Below are 15,627 nucleotides of genomic sequence, written 5' to 3'. Positions count from 1 at the left end.
CACAAGCAAAAGAAACACCAAGGATTTATGTGGTTCAGCTTTTGGCCAAAATCCACGGGCAATGACGAAGAAATTCCACTAATCAAATATGGAGATATACAAGTTAGTGTATCAATATTCTCACACACACCCAATCCCCAATACACCCAATAGCTCTCTCACAAAAACAAGGAATAGAGAAGACCTTGAATCCTATGCTAAACTAGAGAACTCTCACAATAATATGCGGCAGCCAAAACTCTCTATTGCACTCTCTATTTCTCTCTATTTTATGCTCTTTTTCCCATCTCTACAATTGCCGCAACACCTCTCCTTCTATAGAATATCAAGTCGGCAAAGATGAGTCCTTGTAGCAATAGAATTGTATTCCATGCAACTTCCTTACATACACGTGCAAATACTAATCCAATCAACTTTAAGAAGAATATTTTGAGCACGTGAGGTCCAACACATTAATTCCAAATTGAATTGGATATTTAAGCCAGTTGAGAATTCAACATGCTATTAAAACTACTCCTAAAACCATTAGAAAGTAGTGTTGTACTTGAAATAGGAAATCAAGGCTTGCATGCCGCTCCAAAGCATTCATGGATTAGGATAAGTCAAGCCACCGACTTCACAGAATACTTGGTTGACTAATCAAAGGCTTTGCTCAAAGGTTTGGATACATATTGTTGGCAGTTTGCTTCTTCTTTTTTGCGTTGGATGTGCCAGTCGGGTAAATTGACCTTGATCTTTATCTTTAATCATCATCATACAAAAACCACTCTGTCTTGGTGCCTAATTATTTTGATTTGCATGTCCAATTGCATTTTCATTTTATTTGGCTTTTTAATAAAGAACTAATAGAAATCATTGATAATAAAAACACAATGTTTAATCCATGCAATTATCTACTGCCACAACATTTTTTTTAAACATATAGCTATGGTGTTGTAACTCCAGATAGAATCTAAAATTCTAATTAATGACAACCAGTACTTATAAATTATGTATTCTTCCTTCCTCTTTTTATGTCATTTCTAAGACTAAGTTTTAATTTGGTTTATATGATTCTTTTTTTTTTTTTCATGAATGTTTATGTGATTCATTTGTTAATGATGGGTGTAGGAGGCAAAAATTTGTCAAGCCAATTATGAAATGCCAAATTGAAATTTAGTGACAAATTCCAAATTAATATGTCATTAAATTAATTAAATCAAATAATGACATGTGTCATCCAAATTGATATTATATTGGCATATTGAAATTTTCTATGTGTCATTTGGCCCACAAGATAAAGATAATTCCCTATTCAAAGTTTATGGATAATTATCTTTATTAAAATAAATAAATAAAATAAAGATAAATTTTCTATTCAAAATTGATGGATAATTTTCTTTATTTAAATAAATAAAATAGAGATAATTATTTATCTTTATTGATTATTATCTTTATCAAAATAGATAAATAGAGATAATTATCTCTAAACAAAATTTGGGTCAATCAAGAGTCTACTACATATCTTCAAGCATATCAATTCAAAAGGGAGCTTATCCTCTGAAACTACTATAAATAAAGGAGATTCCCTCTCATTTTCACCACGAAGTTTTTCAAGAAGTCCAAGCTCTGGAAAAATTCTGTCCCAAGAATCTTTGAAGAACATTCAAAGAACTTGAAGAACAACAAATCTCTAACAAGCTCAAAGCCACCACATTTATTGTAAAGACTGTTCAATCCATCTTTCTCCCAAAGTGAGATTTCGCGTTCGAGTCAAGATAGAAGATAGAATCAAAGGAGTATTCTTTTGTAAACGAATCAAAACAAAAATTGTACCTACTACTTGATTAATATAAATTTATATTTGTGAAACACTTTTTTTAGTTGTTTGATTTTTTGCAATTGAGAAATTTTGTGTTTACAATGGGTTATTTTACAAGATTCCTTTTTTTGATCATTGCTTTTTTTAAAAAAAAAAAAAATTAGTTTGCCTTCATTTTCTATTAATCTTGCATATAATGGAAGATCGCCTACAATATCTACGTATCTTTATTCTATATAATTATATGCTATATAATAAAATTGAGTCCTAAATGTCGCAGTTGTGTTAGGTTGAAATTATGCCTAATTAAATGTCACATGTATATATACCGCTTTTAATAATTTTATTAACAATCTTTTAATACACGACTTTCATTCAATCAATGTTAAAATTTAGTTTGTTTCTCAATAAAATTATATATTATTAGCCTCATCACACGCGCTTTGACGAGTTTTTTTTTTTTTTTTTGGTTTATTGTCATTATTTTTCTTTTAAAAAAATTTTTGATTTTTTTTTTTTTTGGGATAAGTTTATTTTGAAAATATGAATTAATAGAAAAGTGTCATTTTAAGAGGAGTTGGAAATATATTTTTAACGGGTTATTCTCAAGTTTTTTCCCTGTTAAACGTAAGGTTTAGAGGTATTTTTGAACCAAAAGTCTAGTCCAAAGAGAGGAATCCTCTTATAAATAGTATTTCTGAACCATATAAAAGTCTGATTCAAAGAGAAGAATCCTCTTATAAATAATATAGATGTAAATTCAAAACCAAAATCATACTATACACAGACCTTCAAGTAAAATATATTTCTGGTAGAAGATGTAACATGATTCATACATGGTTCATTTTTAATACTAATTATTAAATCTTGAATTTTTTTTAGTTATTTAATATTATAAATAATAAATAGTACTACTAATTAAATCTCGACATTTATTTAATATTATAAATGATAAATAAATACACAACTGATTAAGATTTTAAATTGGAACAGTTATGTGATCACTCTCTAACTTCTTGATGAAATGAGCCCAAAAAAAATTAAAACATAAAACACAAAGGGACCCCAAACAATATTTTGAGCAAACATATATTTTCCATCAAAGGGATTTATCAAGCTATTCATAGGTATAAGAATACTCCCTTAAGAATCGATTTGTAACTGAGTATTTTCTTCATAGTTTCTGAAAAATCATAACTGTAGTTATGTTCTAACTTTTCCCAAAATTAAAAATCTCTATATAAATCTCAAAAGATCTTGATACATTTTTAGGTTTGTAATATTTAATTTAAGTAATATTTAATTTAAACCTTGAAATTGATCCAAATACTTTCATTCTAGGGATAATTACAACAAAAAAAAAAAAAATGGTTTGAGGTTTGGAAAATATACTATTCCATTTTCCTAGGTTTATAATTAACTAGTTTCCTCCTCAAATATACATGATTCCTTGCACTTATATTTTTTTTGTTAACTATTAATCTGTTTGGATAGAATTTATTTTGCTGAAACTGAAAACTGAAAACTGAAAATACTGTAGCAAAATAATTTTTAAATGTGTAAATAGTGTTGTGGGACCTATTTTTAATGAAAAAGTGACTGAAAAGTGGAATTTGTGGGTCCATGAACAATGCATCCGTGCACTGATCACGGTTGACTTGGTCAAATAGTACGACTGGAACAAAAAAAAAAGTTAGAAAACACAAACGCAGCCACTTATAATTTGAATCCAAACTCCCTCTATATAATAACAAATTGTTAGTCTCTCCAGTGTTTAGGTAATGGTAGCTACCATTACGTAACCACTGAGTTATTAAAATCCCAAATTACCCTTAAGCAGTTTAAAATAAATAAATAAAAATTTATTACGAAGAAACTACCTCTCAATTAAGTTGATTGTGGTGCTATTTTTACTCGCTTTCTAATTAGTTAAGTAATAAGATATTGTAGGGACTGGGTTCGAGCACTTCTACAGTTGGATGAGTGATCTCAAGCCCAGTTAGCCCAATACAATAAATTTGTAGAGAATGGGTTTAAGAACTAGGCCTTAGTCTGGATTATAACAACTATACACGGTTATACATGGATTGGATAACTAGGATACAGACTAAAGCCCAGTCGATCTTGGCCCTCCACCTGTTGATCATGCAGGTCATTACTCGAGTGCTCGTCCCATCAGTCACCTTCCCAAACCCTCTGTAAGTTGCGGCAATTAAGACCGCACTGTTCAAGAGTCATTTCCTCATTAATGCGGCCAGAATGTTAGTTGGGTGCATTCAATGCGGAGATGACAGTTTCTCCTTGAATTGTTCCTACACCATATGCCCATGGGTATCCTACTGTACTTGTCCTTCTCCTGAGGGCACTCTGGGAGGCTGTCTTTGCCGGCATGCTGTTCTTTCCTCCTAGGGTTTGGGATGCCGAGAGCAGGATCGTCATTGGCAACGTTTCTAGACTATTTGGGCTTTCTTTGTCCATCCTTGGTCATTTCTTCCCCCTCGACATGGGTCTTGGGCTCATTATAAAGTGGGCCAGGGTTGTCAAATTCTTTGGCCCCACATGTGTAGTAGTGGTACACATGTGTCTTGGGCTCAAGCTTATAAGGCACATATGGGAGGCGTCTTTCCCCAATGTGGGATTGAGCAAAACTGTGAAAACCACGAACAAATCGAGCCTAAAGCGGACAATACCTGCTAATTGGGAGCTGAGACTATGAAACCCTCCCACAGATATATATATATATAAATATATATATATATATATATTTTTTTTTTTAAATATGAGTGATTATGACGATGATGATAATAATTTGAGTGCCTTTGGATCATTATCTTCACAATTGACATATAAAATTAGGTGCCTTTATATTGAAATTAAATGTTATACTTAATATAAAGAAAACACAACAAATAATAATAATAAAAAATTTCATGTGTTAGAAACAAGATATGGACATAATCAATTGGAAAGAAAATAATAACTGATTCAAATAACCCACTGGCAACTTTTTTTTAAAATTGTTTAACAAATAATCATTGGTTATTTGTGAGATTGAAGAAAATAAAGAGAGGGAGAACGGAATAATGTGAGGAAGGTGAACCTGAGATAAGACTAGAACTTTTCTTTTTTCTAATGAATCCCTATGTGGGTATTTAAGTCTTTTTATTTTTAAGCTACAATTTATTGTAATTTCTTCTACGTGATAATTTTGACAAGGTTAAAACTATCTATAAAAAAAATTGAATGAGCAAAGTATATTTCAAAAAATTGTGGGAAGGTTTTTATAATTCTCCATAAAATCTATCATTTTCCTAATTTGATTCTATCATTTTTTTTTTTATTAGGGTATTTCTCACTTAGAGAGTATTCACACCAACTAATGTAAAATAACATAAAATCCAAAAATTATCAACATTAAATTATAACTTGATTACACAAAATAAGATTTTGCTATGGTGTTTGTGCAAACATACAAGTCACTTGCAACTTATGGAAAATGATTTTTTATTGTTTCTTTGCATTCTCCGAAGGTGAAAAAAATGAGTAGATGGCGGTTATTTTGTGTGAAAAAAGATAAATAATTTAAAAAATCAAGAAATTTTAATATTTCAATAAACTAGTGTATAGAATAGATAGTCAAATGTATGTGTTTTGAAAATGATTAGCTAAGATTTTTTTCAAAAAAAGTGAATTCTTATTCTAAAATAGACAATAATTTTTGCATTAACTAATGTGAATGCTCAATAGTCACCAAAAATTATAATAAAAATATAAATAATTATATATGTAAAGTGATTTGTGTAATCTTCATCACAAGGGGCATACTTTCGCCAACTATATTTAGCAGACATGCACAAAATTACATTTAATCTTTCTTCTTTTTCATTTTTTGAGAAGGATTATAGTGAATCTGGTATATATACTTTCGCCAATATCATATAAAGGGTTGAAAGTTAGATGTTTTTCTTCAGCTAGATATAACAAATTAACAAGAAATTGACTTGCAGTTTGAGTATAGTGACATTCCAGGTATCGAAAGAAATATGTACAGCATAAGACATATTATATTTCTTTGAATCAAACACCACCTACATCTTCAGATTTGGCTCACGAACTATTTGACAGATAAAACTTCAATCTTATTTTTTTCCTTAATTCAATGATGATCTAAATGATGGTAAATGTAGAAATGACCATCTCACTAGATCAGGGAGGGAACCACCATTGGACTAGTGGGCAATGCCGCCCTAATTTTTATTTTTTTAAATATTATTATTATTATAATATATGTGTACTAATTTTAGCAATTTTGTTATATAAAATTACATTTTCTTTTCTTTTAACAATATCATTGATTCTTTTAAGAGTAATGCAATACTCATAAACTTTTTTATAACATTTTTACAAACAATTTTAGTAGCAAATTCTTATTAGTTCGCATATGGGCACACCACTCATATCATTTTTTTACTTACCAATAACCACTTATCACATCAGTAATTTATTTTTTTTTTTTAAAAAAAACTTATAACTCTAGCATTTTCCTCATTTTAGTGACCATAAAAAATTTTATAAATAAATAAAAATAAAAAAAAATAAAAAAATAAAAAAAAAAACTCAGTAACAAAAATTATCAGTAAAACTAAAAACAAAATTAAGTTCAATAACTAATTTTATAAAAAATAAATAACCCTTTCCTTTAAAAAATTCTAAACAAAAATAATTTTATTCTTGTCCACAAAAATAAATAAATAAAAATAACAACTAAATAACAAAATTAGATATTGAAACCACAATACACAACTAAGAGCATCTCCAGCAAACTAGCCAAATTTTTGTATTGTTTAGAGAATAAACAGTGACTTTTACTTTTATCTACCAACTTTTTCAAATACACTTTCCAACAGACTCTCTATCTTACTCTCTATCTCATTTAAATATTATTTCTTCATTTATTATTTATTTATTTTTTAACAACTACACATCTTCCAATATTTTTTTATTCAATATCCAATTATTATAATATAATATAAAAAAAGATTTGAAGAATGAACAGTAGCTCATTAGGTCTAATGAGCTACTGTTCATTAGCAAAAAAAAAATTTGATGTATAAAGAGACTGATGAAGCTCCTTTTTTGGCTCTCACTATCTATTATAGAGAATATTTTATACTGTTAGAGATGCTCTAACAACAGTTAATTGTCCCTTAACTTAAAGTTCTAACAAAGTTCTGAATCTGTCCTCGTTACAAACAAACACTGTCCCACAAAATATGTGGTGCTAGTATGAATGAAATAAGTGTCATTGTCAAGCAGAGACACGATGCAAGATCCACTACGGATTTAGAATAAGTTGATGATATTATCCAATTAAGAATCGTTGGCCCTTTCGATCAATATTTGGTCTATGCAGCAATCTTGTGAAAGTTAAGATTTTTGATGGGACGTCTACTTGGGATTGGCGAATAAGATCGTTAAAGATATGATAGATTAATTGCAGTGATTATCATCAAAAATATTACGTGCATCGTCGGCAATTCCTTAATTCGCTTCGATAAATATCTTCTACGGGTTACACCACTAATATGCATTATCCTGTTTCTCATTGTCTCATATTCTAAGGAGATGTATATAATTATCTAATGAGATATTTTCTCCCTTTGCTTGAGTCTTCTTTCTTTTCTTTTCTTTTTCTTTTTTTTTTTTAAATAAAGAAAGTTGATCTTTCTATGCACATTTCCAAAAAGAAAGAAAATATCAAATATTCTATTAGACTATTATACTTTTTTTTTTCTTTTTATCAGAGAGTTGTAAACTTTATTCAAGGAGAAAAAGAAAGTACACAAGTAGATAAGAGTGTTCTATATATAAAACATGAATTCTTCACCACACAAGTAAAGCAATTATCGATGCTAAAAGCATGTTTTATTAACGAATGTGCTGCTGGATTGTTTCCTTGATGCTCCACATGTGAAATTCCAAAATTTAAGCTCCATACTATAATCGAGTGCTCCTTGGATGATTGTCGTAATAGAGGTAGGAGGAGGTAGTTTCCCAGATAGAGAATTAACCTCTACTGGCTAAGAGTTCCCCTCAAGAATAAGATCCTTGCCTACATCCACTGCAAACAAAATACCTTATTCAAAGGCATTGGCTTCAAATTCCATTGCACCCAAAGGCACTGAGACTTTCTTACTCAAAGTAGCAACCACACGCCCTTGAATATCTCTAATAATAACAACAATACCTGCTTCTTTTTGTTGACACTTGAGATAACACTGCTTCATCTATGTTAGCTTTGTAAAACTGGCCCCATGAAGGATACCACTTCACCACAGCCTTCTGAATCAGTGTTCGAGTCGCGATGTTAACTGCTTTGAATTCTGCGATATATTGGGGATTTGGGATGCCCACACTGCAGTGCACCACCTTTGCCACTGATTCTTTAAGTTAACCCAAGCTAGCTACTGTGATCGTTTTTTCCGAAGTTTCTTTACAACAGTGCCTGTCCTCAACCAAATTAGATACCACATCCAGAAAATCTACAAATGGAGCCCCACCCTGTGCTTGGAAAACATCTGTTAGAGCCCATGTATCTTTTGCATGAGAACAATCCCAGAAGATATGATCCTTTTTTTTATTTTATAAAATAAGGGGGAAAGCTCACTTGTTTAACGAGTCAACAACATTTATACCAAGATAAATATTAAATTTGGAGCAAAATTTGTTACTTTCATATAAATAAATAAATTACTAATAATCTCTTCCACGTAAAAGTTTTCATTTCATTATTGAGGTTGTAACTGATAGCTCAATGGTAATTGCAATCTTGTGAAGAGACCCATTTTATTCCATCACACGGGGAAAATATGAAATGGTGTTTTGGTATAGTACAATTGGCTCATTACAAAATAGATTCATTTAAAATTTATAATAGGGTAAGTAAAGTATTATAAAAGGTTTTTAAAAAATCACTAATTTTATTCCATCTTTTATTTTTCCTTTTTGTCATTCTCCTTGTCTGTTATGCCAAGCGTTAAGGCACAATTTCCTGGGATCGAACCTAAACTCTCTCTCAGTGGGAAAGTTGAGAATATCACTTGAAGCCTTGAACTAGGAGGCTTGTAAGTCTATTCGACCTTTGACATTTTAAGATGTTTTGACATGGGAAAAGTAGTAAAGGATGTTTTGGCATAATAAAGTTGGATCATTACCAAATTAGGGATGGCAATGGGATGAAGTGGAGCCGGATTATGGATGTTCCATCTCACAGGATTGTTGCTCAATTTTGCTTGCATGTCAATTCAAGCTATCCCATCCCTACTCCACATGCCCATCTCCTTCCACATTTGTTACAATAATCTAAAATTATACTTTAAAAAATTACAATTAAATTAATCTCATCAAATAAAACTAATTTTTACTAAAAAAACTCAATAATATAAACCAAAAGTATTTAAAAAGACAAGAAAAAAAAAGAGTCTTAATATCCAAATATTTTAATACTTAATAATATAAGTTAGTGAGAATAAGGTATTCGGAAATATAAATAGAATAAAGGATATTTTTGTAAATATCTGCAAGACGAGGCAGCCTAAATCCATACTTATCTTGTCTTGGGTGCAAAAAAATTTAGGATAAAGTTTCTCCCCAACTTAATTTAAAGAGAAATTCTTCAAAATAAATAAATTAAAATTTGTAGGATTAAATTAAATTTTAAGTAAAATTAGAAAATATAATATGTCATTTAGCCTATTTTTTCCCTTTGCAAAAATGAAAAAGAAACTAACAAAAACGGCAAACGCGCACGCACATTAATATTTCGTTTCGATGGAAGCGGGAAGTCTCCTCCATAGTCACATTCCATGGAACCCACCCAAACGCCCAATACGTCGCCGTATTGGCTCCTCTTTCCCGCGCTTCTTCATTTCTAGGGCTTCCTCTTCTTCTTCTTCTTCTTCTTCTTCAAATTCAGAGCGAGGTTACAGAGGACCAAAGCCAAAGAGGGATTGGGTCGCCGATTGGGTCTCCAACAACGACGACGTCGTTCGGAGCTTGCCGATTTACGTCGGTGGAGTCTCGCTCTTGGCTGTTCTGTTAAACCGCACCGTTTCGGGCATTGCTCCTGTTGCTGATGCTAGCAGGTAATTGCTCTCAGTCTCAGATATCAAATTTTTGAAAAAAATTTCAGCATTCATTGAATTTGTGCTTGGCTTGTTGTTTTGAACATTTTCTTAGGCATTGTTTAGGTCGAGTAGTTATTTGCTTGATTCTCTAGCTGAATTTTCTTTTAATTGAATCACTTGATGGAATTGCTGTGTTAATGTGGTTGTGCATGTGCAATGGAATGTCGATTTAATTTAATATAGGTTTATTTGTGTGATAATAGCCTGGATTGTTTGGATTGGATTAACTCATATGAGTGTGTATTAAGCGAACATGTGTCGAATTGTAACTTGACTGGTTCTTTCGCGTATAAGCACCCAAAATCGCAGATGTGACTGGTGCTTTTCTTGGGTCGAGACAATTTGGCTATATGAATTGATTTTATTGAGAAATTTTGGTTAGTGCTATTCGGAACCTAAAAACCTCGCCAAAATCAATTTATTTGCACTTGTGTTGCGTTGGCATTCTTTTATTTTTTTATTTTTTTTATTAGATGGAGATTGCAAGTGGTGGATAGTGTACATTTGGATCTTCGTTGGGGTACCGAACAAACCAGAATGTGTGCTTATCGTAGCATAAAGCTTGTGCTTGCCGCTCCTTTTGCTTCATGAAGAGATGTATTTGTGTGATTTCTTTGAATAATGAATTGCCTATGTTAATATTTACAAACTAGCTTTTATGATTCTAAGGTTCAATACAATGTTTGGTGGTTGTACTTTCCATAAAAACATCCTAGAGCTGTTGGATATCTTTGTTCCGTTTGCAAGTAATGCCTTCTTGATGAGTTTGTGCGTGTGCACGTGACTCTGTGTCACAGTCATAGTGTTCAGTTTCATAGCATGTTTAGTGTGTACTTTTCAGAAACTTGCTTGCATTAACTGGGATTCAAGTATGTTCCAATTCAAGATAGAGAACTTGTAAAAAAGTGAAAATTTTACACTAGCTCTCTCAACCTACCCCAATGCTCCTTCTAGGCTTGGGATCAACTGTGTACAAAAATTTAAGACAATGCTTGCCGCTTCATTTGCTTCATGAAGAGATGTGTTTGTGTTCACTGATCATAAAGAGTGACCCATGTTAATAGTTACAAGCAAGCATGATTATCCTCAAAGTCAATACAACCTTTGGTGGTTTTGCTTTTCATAAAAACGCCTTATAGCTGCAGGAACACTTGGGATATCTCTGTTCAGTTTGTGGGTAATGCCTTCTAGCTAAGTCTGTGTGTGCACATGCATGTGACTCTGTGTAGTGGGCATAAAGTTGGGTTACATAGCATGCTTGTGGCTAACAAAGATTCAAAGCCCTGACACATTCAGAATTGAAATCAAGCTGGGACATATTGCTTCTTATTTTTTGAAGAAGACTATACATCAAATAAATTATGCTTATTTTACTTTTATAGAAGATAGAACTTCCTCAAAGTTGTCTTGCTCTGATTTGCTGGCTTACATTTTTCTCAAGCACGTTTAGACTAAAATCTAATCATTTTCTTTATTATTATGTCCTCATATTCACGTGAGATCTATTATGCAGTTCACAGTCAAGATCTGATCTTTTGACACTTGGTTTGGCAGTCACTAACATCCTAACTGGTCTGGTATGGCTGTCAATCCGACCAAAATCTATATCTGTGGTGAGGGCTTCACACCTGCTTTTCAACCCAAATTTCTCTCTCATTTAGCTGATTGGCTCACTAGATCTAATTTTCAATCGATTATATCAGAGTTTGCTTTTAATAGTTTTGTTCTGATTTCAGGTAAGTCCTCAAGGGGTTGAATGTCAGAGAATATGTTCTAATCTCCCTGATTCTGTGGTTTCTGAGTTACTGTGGTAATACACATTATTTCACATTTTCTACAATGTTCAACGACGATATTTATTCTCTAATAATCTGCTTTATCATTTTTTTTTTTTACTCTATTGGTTTGTGCTCACTTGTAAAATTCATAACCATTTTTTTGTTACAGAATAACAGCTACTTCTCTTTTATATCATCTTATCAACTGAGAGAAGACAACAGATACCATACAGCCAATTTTATTCTCTACAGTGCTAATTTTCAAAAGATAGGGACTTAAAATGCGAATTGGATGTCTCACTTGTGATATTTTAATTAAAAGCCACTAGCCCCAAATCCCTGTTTCTTTCAAATAATGGCATGGTTTCCTAATGAATAAAGAGATATTTAATAGTGAGCCAATCTACAGGATAATGATGTCTTGCTGTTATCAAAGAAAATTTCTCATGATTTGCAGGTAGAGAAACTATTCAGCCTGTTTAACATGTGCTTTTCATTGCTTATTCCACAGGGTATGGGAGTCTATGTCAAATGTGACATGCTGCAGGTCTCTAATTGTTGTTTATGATGGCTGTTGTATCCTTCAAATTGGTTGTGCAGCCAAATCTTCGTTTGGTGATGGTGAAGCTGTGGCTGTGGATGCCAATAAACTAATGCAAGGATCACTCTGTCAGGGTGTTATAAAATCTGGAACTCGTAAGTTATTAACTTCATATTATTCATTGGAGGTTTCAAGTATATAGAACGTGACATAATTATTGCAAGATTTCCACCAAAACATATGATCTTAAAACCACCCATTTGCACCTAATTTTGCAGAGAGCTACTTGGCCAACCTATCTCTTTATCCTGGGAAGTCTGAGCTGCCATTTCTGCCTTCAAATACACAGGTATCCTGCATGTACTCAGGTTGATTGTGCTGTGCAACCACAAGCTTTAGAAAGGTTCATTTCAAAGTTTCACTATTACAAGTCTCACTTTGCTAGGCAGTAATTCTGCAACCGCTTGGAGAGAAAGGAATTGCAATAATTGGTGGTGACACAATCAGGGGTTTCACGAGTTCTGACCAGGTGTTTCTCTGTTAGCTTGCAAATTTTAACCTCCGTGTATCTGTTTGTCTTAAGATACTTGGCATGACAAATCGCAAGTGTTATTATCATTCCATTCCTTTAGACTTTTGACTAAAAATATTCTCAATAAAGAATTGAGGTAGCCCTGACATTCCTCTTACCATAAAGCCTTGATGTTCATATTTGTATTATGAGTTATCACTTGGCTGAAATCAAGTGATCTTGGGGTCTTTATCAAACTTTTTTTCTAGAACTTGCATATTTTGGTCACTTTTACATGCTTGTCTGCACAGTGACACATCATTGTGATCTATATAGGCTCTATCCCTATTTCAAGAGTGGCAAGTCCATTCATACTCGTAATTTTTTTAATCTTAAATCATTTTCAGTCCTTTTGATAGAGGAGACATGAATCAACAAGCTAATGGAACCTGCTTTTTGTCTTTCATAAATGTGATTACGCATGTTGCTAATCTTTTCTGAAAAAGAACTTTGGAATCAGATAACTTCATTACGTCAGTTGATCAAACTTGTTAACACACTGGAATCAATTTTGTGAACAGGATTTTATTTATTATTATTATTATTATTATTATTATTATTATTATTATTATTTTGTCTTTGGTAGTGATTGGAGTAAATATTTATATGATGACAGGCATGGATTACGTTAATTGGAGAGAAGCTGGATGCTACGCTTGCAAAGAACTTGAATAGCCTCCCATTGGCCGTCCAAGATTGACTTTGAAAGAACTACCGAGTTAAAGCTTATCAATATCATGTGCGTATAACATTTGTGTGGCCTTTTAAGCAAGGTAATTTTTCATTCTTGTTTTGCTGCATTTAAGCAAATTTTGTAGTTGATGTTTCAATTGATTACTTTAAGAAAGGGGGTGCAAAGTTTGATACAGTGCATCTTGTCCTGTACTTTCATGAGATAGTTTTTCCTGTGATTATGAATTTCTGCTTGGGCAAACACAAAAAATTAGAAGATAAAAACCAAAATGAAGAAGATTAAACCGGTACTTTTTCTTCTATGAAAAGACCTCTTTGATATCAAAATTTTAAATTCCAATATAAATTAGTCTATGCAATACATTTGAAAAGGAGGTCTAACATTTGAAAATTCCATTATAATCTGAAAGTTCGCCCCTTTTTTTTTTTTAGAGAATCAAAAGTTAGCCACTTATATATATTTGACTCCCTCCTTTCCCTTGCTCCTGCCTCCATGTCTAGATGTACCTATAGCAACCTAGCTAGCTGTACCTATAGCAACCTAGCTAGCATGGAACATCAGTGGCAAAACAAAGACTTAATCTAATGTCAAATACCCAAGCTGTTGGTCAAATCATTAGAACTCTTCTGAATATGTGAAATTCTCCACACACAAAAAAACCCATAGTTGTTGAAATTTTTAAGAATGCTTTCTATTCTTGGCTTATTGAATGGGTTATCTTCACTGCTAGTGTAGCAGATATAAATAGATTCTTACCAAAGTAGGGAAAAAAAGACTCTTTAGTGTCTTCCAAATTAAGTTAATTGTGGCCTCATTTCAATTGTTTGCCATCACAAGCTGTACTTGTACTCCACCTATCCAGTAGTTAAAAGCATAAAAATTCTTGTTCAGATTATTACCATATACTTCCCTTTGAAATCACTTCAATGTATGCTGGATCACAACCTCTCTCTCACACACACAAAAGTTTGAGGTGTGTTGTGCTTTATTTTTCTTTTTTAGATTTTGCAAGCATCAGTCTTACTTTAAAGCAGGAATAACTTGCTTTGAAAATTTTTTGAGGTGAGGTGCTATACTTTATTTTCCTGTTGTAGATTTTGCAAGCAGTAATCTCACTTTAAAGAGGGGAATAACTTGCGTAGTTAATCTATTCCTTCTAAACTTTTGCATTTCCTTTCTAACAAATGTACTTAGACAATTTAAAAAAGGAACTCAAACATGTTGTTAGGTGTTGAATTATTGAATAACTAACCCCCGCCCTCTTTCCCTCCCCCCCGCGCCCCTCCTTGGTGCACTGAACTTTCTCATGTTTCCCTTTTATGCATGCATGTTTTGTTTGCCAATGTTATATATGAATATGGTTAACCTCAAGTGGTTGGCCTAGTGATTTCCAACTCTCATGACATTCCTAAATACTTGGGTTCAAGTTTCCTAGCCAATACCTTTGGGCTACCCCCAAAGGATTCTTCCCTGTGAATAAGTACCTAGTGTGTGTGGGACCGGGGAACTACTCACATCCAGGAAAATTAGTCTAGTGCTTTAAGAGTCCTAGACACCCACGTGACACATCAGCAAAAAAAAAAAATATGTATATATATATATGAATATGGTTAAACTGACTGCATGCATGTTTTGTTTTGCCATGTTATGGATGTAAATGGTTAAACTGACTTGAATTTATGCCTATCTTCCACTTCCAGCGAACCTTAATGCAACAACTTGCAAACTAGAGTGGTAAGAGGCACATCAGATTCATTCCAGAGTGTGTTCAAATTTCGTACCTCACCTGCTCACCATAGCTTGTATTTTTGTAAAGGTTATGATCGTGCTCTTCAATGTCTTGAGCTGCAAAACTAGTCCATTCATTTTTCCATTTCCTAGGTACCTGCTTTAGAAACCTATTGCATATTGTATTATCTAATGTAAAGAACATGTGGCAGATTAAACACACTGCATTTATTTCTTAAGTTCTTCATCAGTGGAATGACAAGTTGTCCTACCTTTTTTTTAAATCTAAAACTCTAGCCTTAACATGGAACAAAGAAAAGGAGAAATA

General features: G+C 32.5%; 1 protein-coding gene across 2 annotated transcripts; it reads left to right on the top strand.

Annotated features, from left to right (window-relative positions):
- The first annotated feature begins 9,580 nt into the window (after nt 1-9,580).
- On the top strand, nt 9,581-15,583 carry LOC115978665 (protein COFACTOR ASSEMBLY OF COMPLEX C SUBUNIT B CCB4, chloroplastic). 2 transcript variants are annotated; one of them, XM_031100502.1, is made up of 9 exons: nt 9,581-9,945; nt 11,501-11,600; nt 11,724-11,797; nt 12,277-12,461; nt 12,585-12,655; nt 12,752-12,835; nt 13,494-13,650; nt 15,272-15,305; nt 15,388-15,570. In XM_031100502.1, exons 1-7 carry the CDS (start codon nt 9,632-9,634, stop codon nt 13,575-13,577), a joined length of 912 nt encoding a protein of 303 aa, XP_030956362.1. In that variant the 5' UTR covers nt 9,581-9,631; the 3' UTR covers nt 13,578-13,650; nt 15,272-15,305; nt 15,388-15,570. The 2 variants fall into 2 exon arrangements, with proteins under 2 accessions (XP_030956362.1, XP_030956361.1); XM_031100501.1 differs by having other exon boundaries at nt 15,272-15,583.
- The last annotated feature ends 44 nt before the right edge of the window (nt 15,584-15,627 follow it).

This window comes from Quercus lobata, chromosome 3 (genome assembly GCF_001633185.2).
Source record: "Quercus lobata isolate SW786 chromosome 3, ValleyOak3.0 Primary Assembly, whole genome shotgun sequence".
In the NCBI taxonomy this organism is placed as follows: domain Eukaryota; kingdom Viridiplantae; phylum Streptophyta; class Magnoliopsida; order Fagales; family Fagaceae; genus Quercus; species Quercus lobata.
The sequence above is the reverse complement of the archived record's forward strand: the minus strand, read 5'-3'. Positions and strand labels throughout refer to the sequence as shown.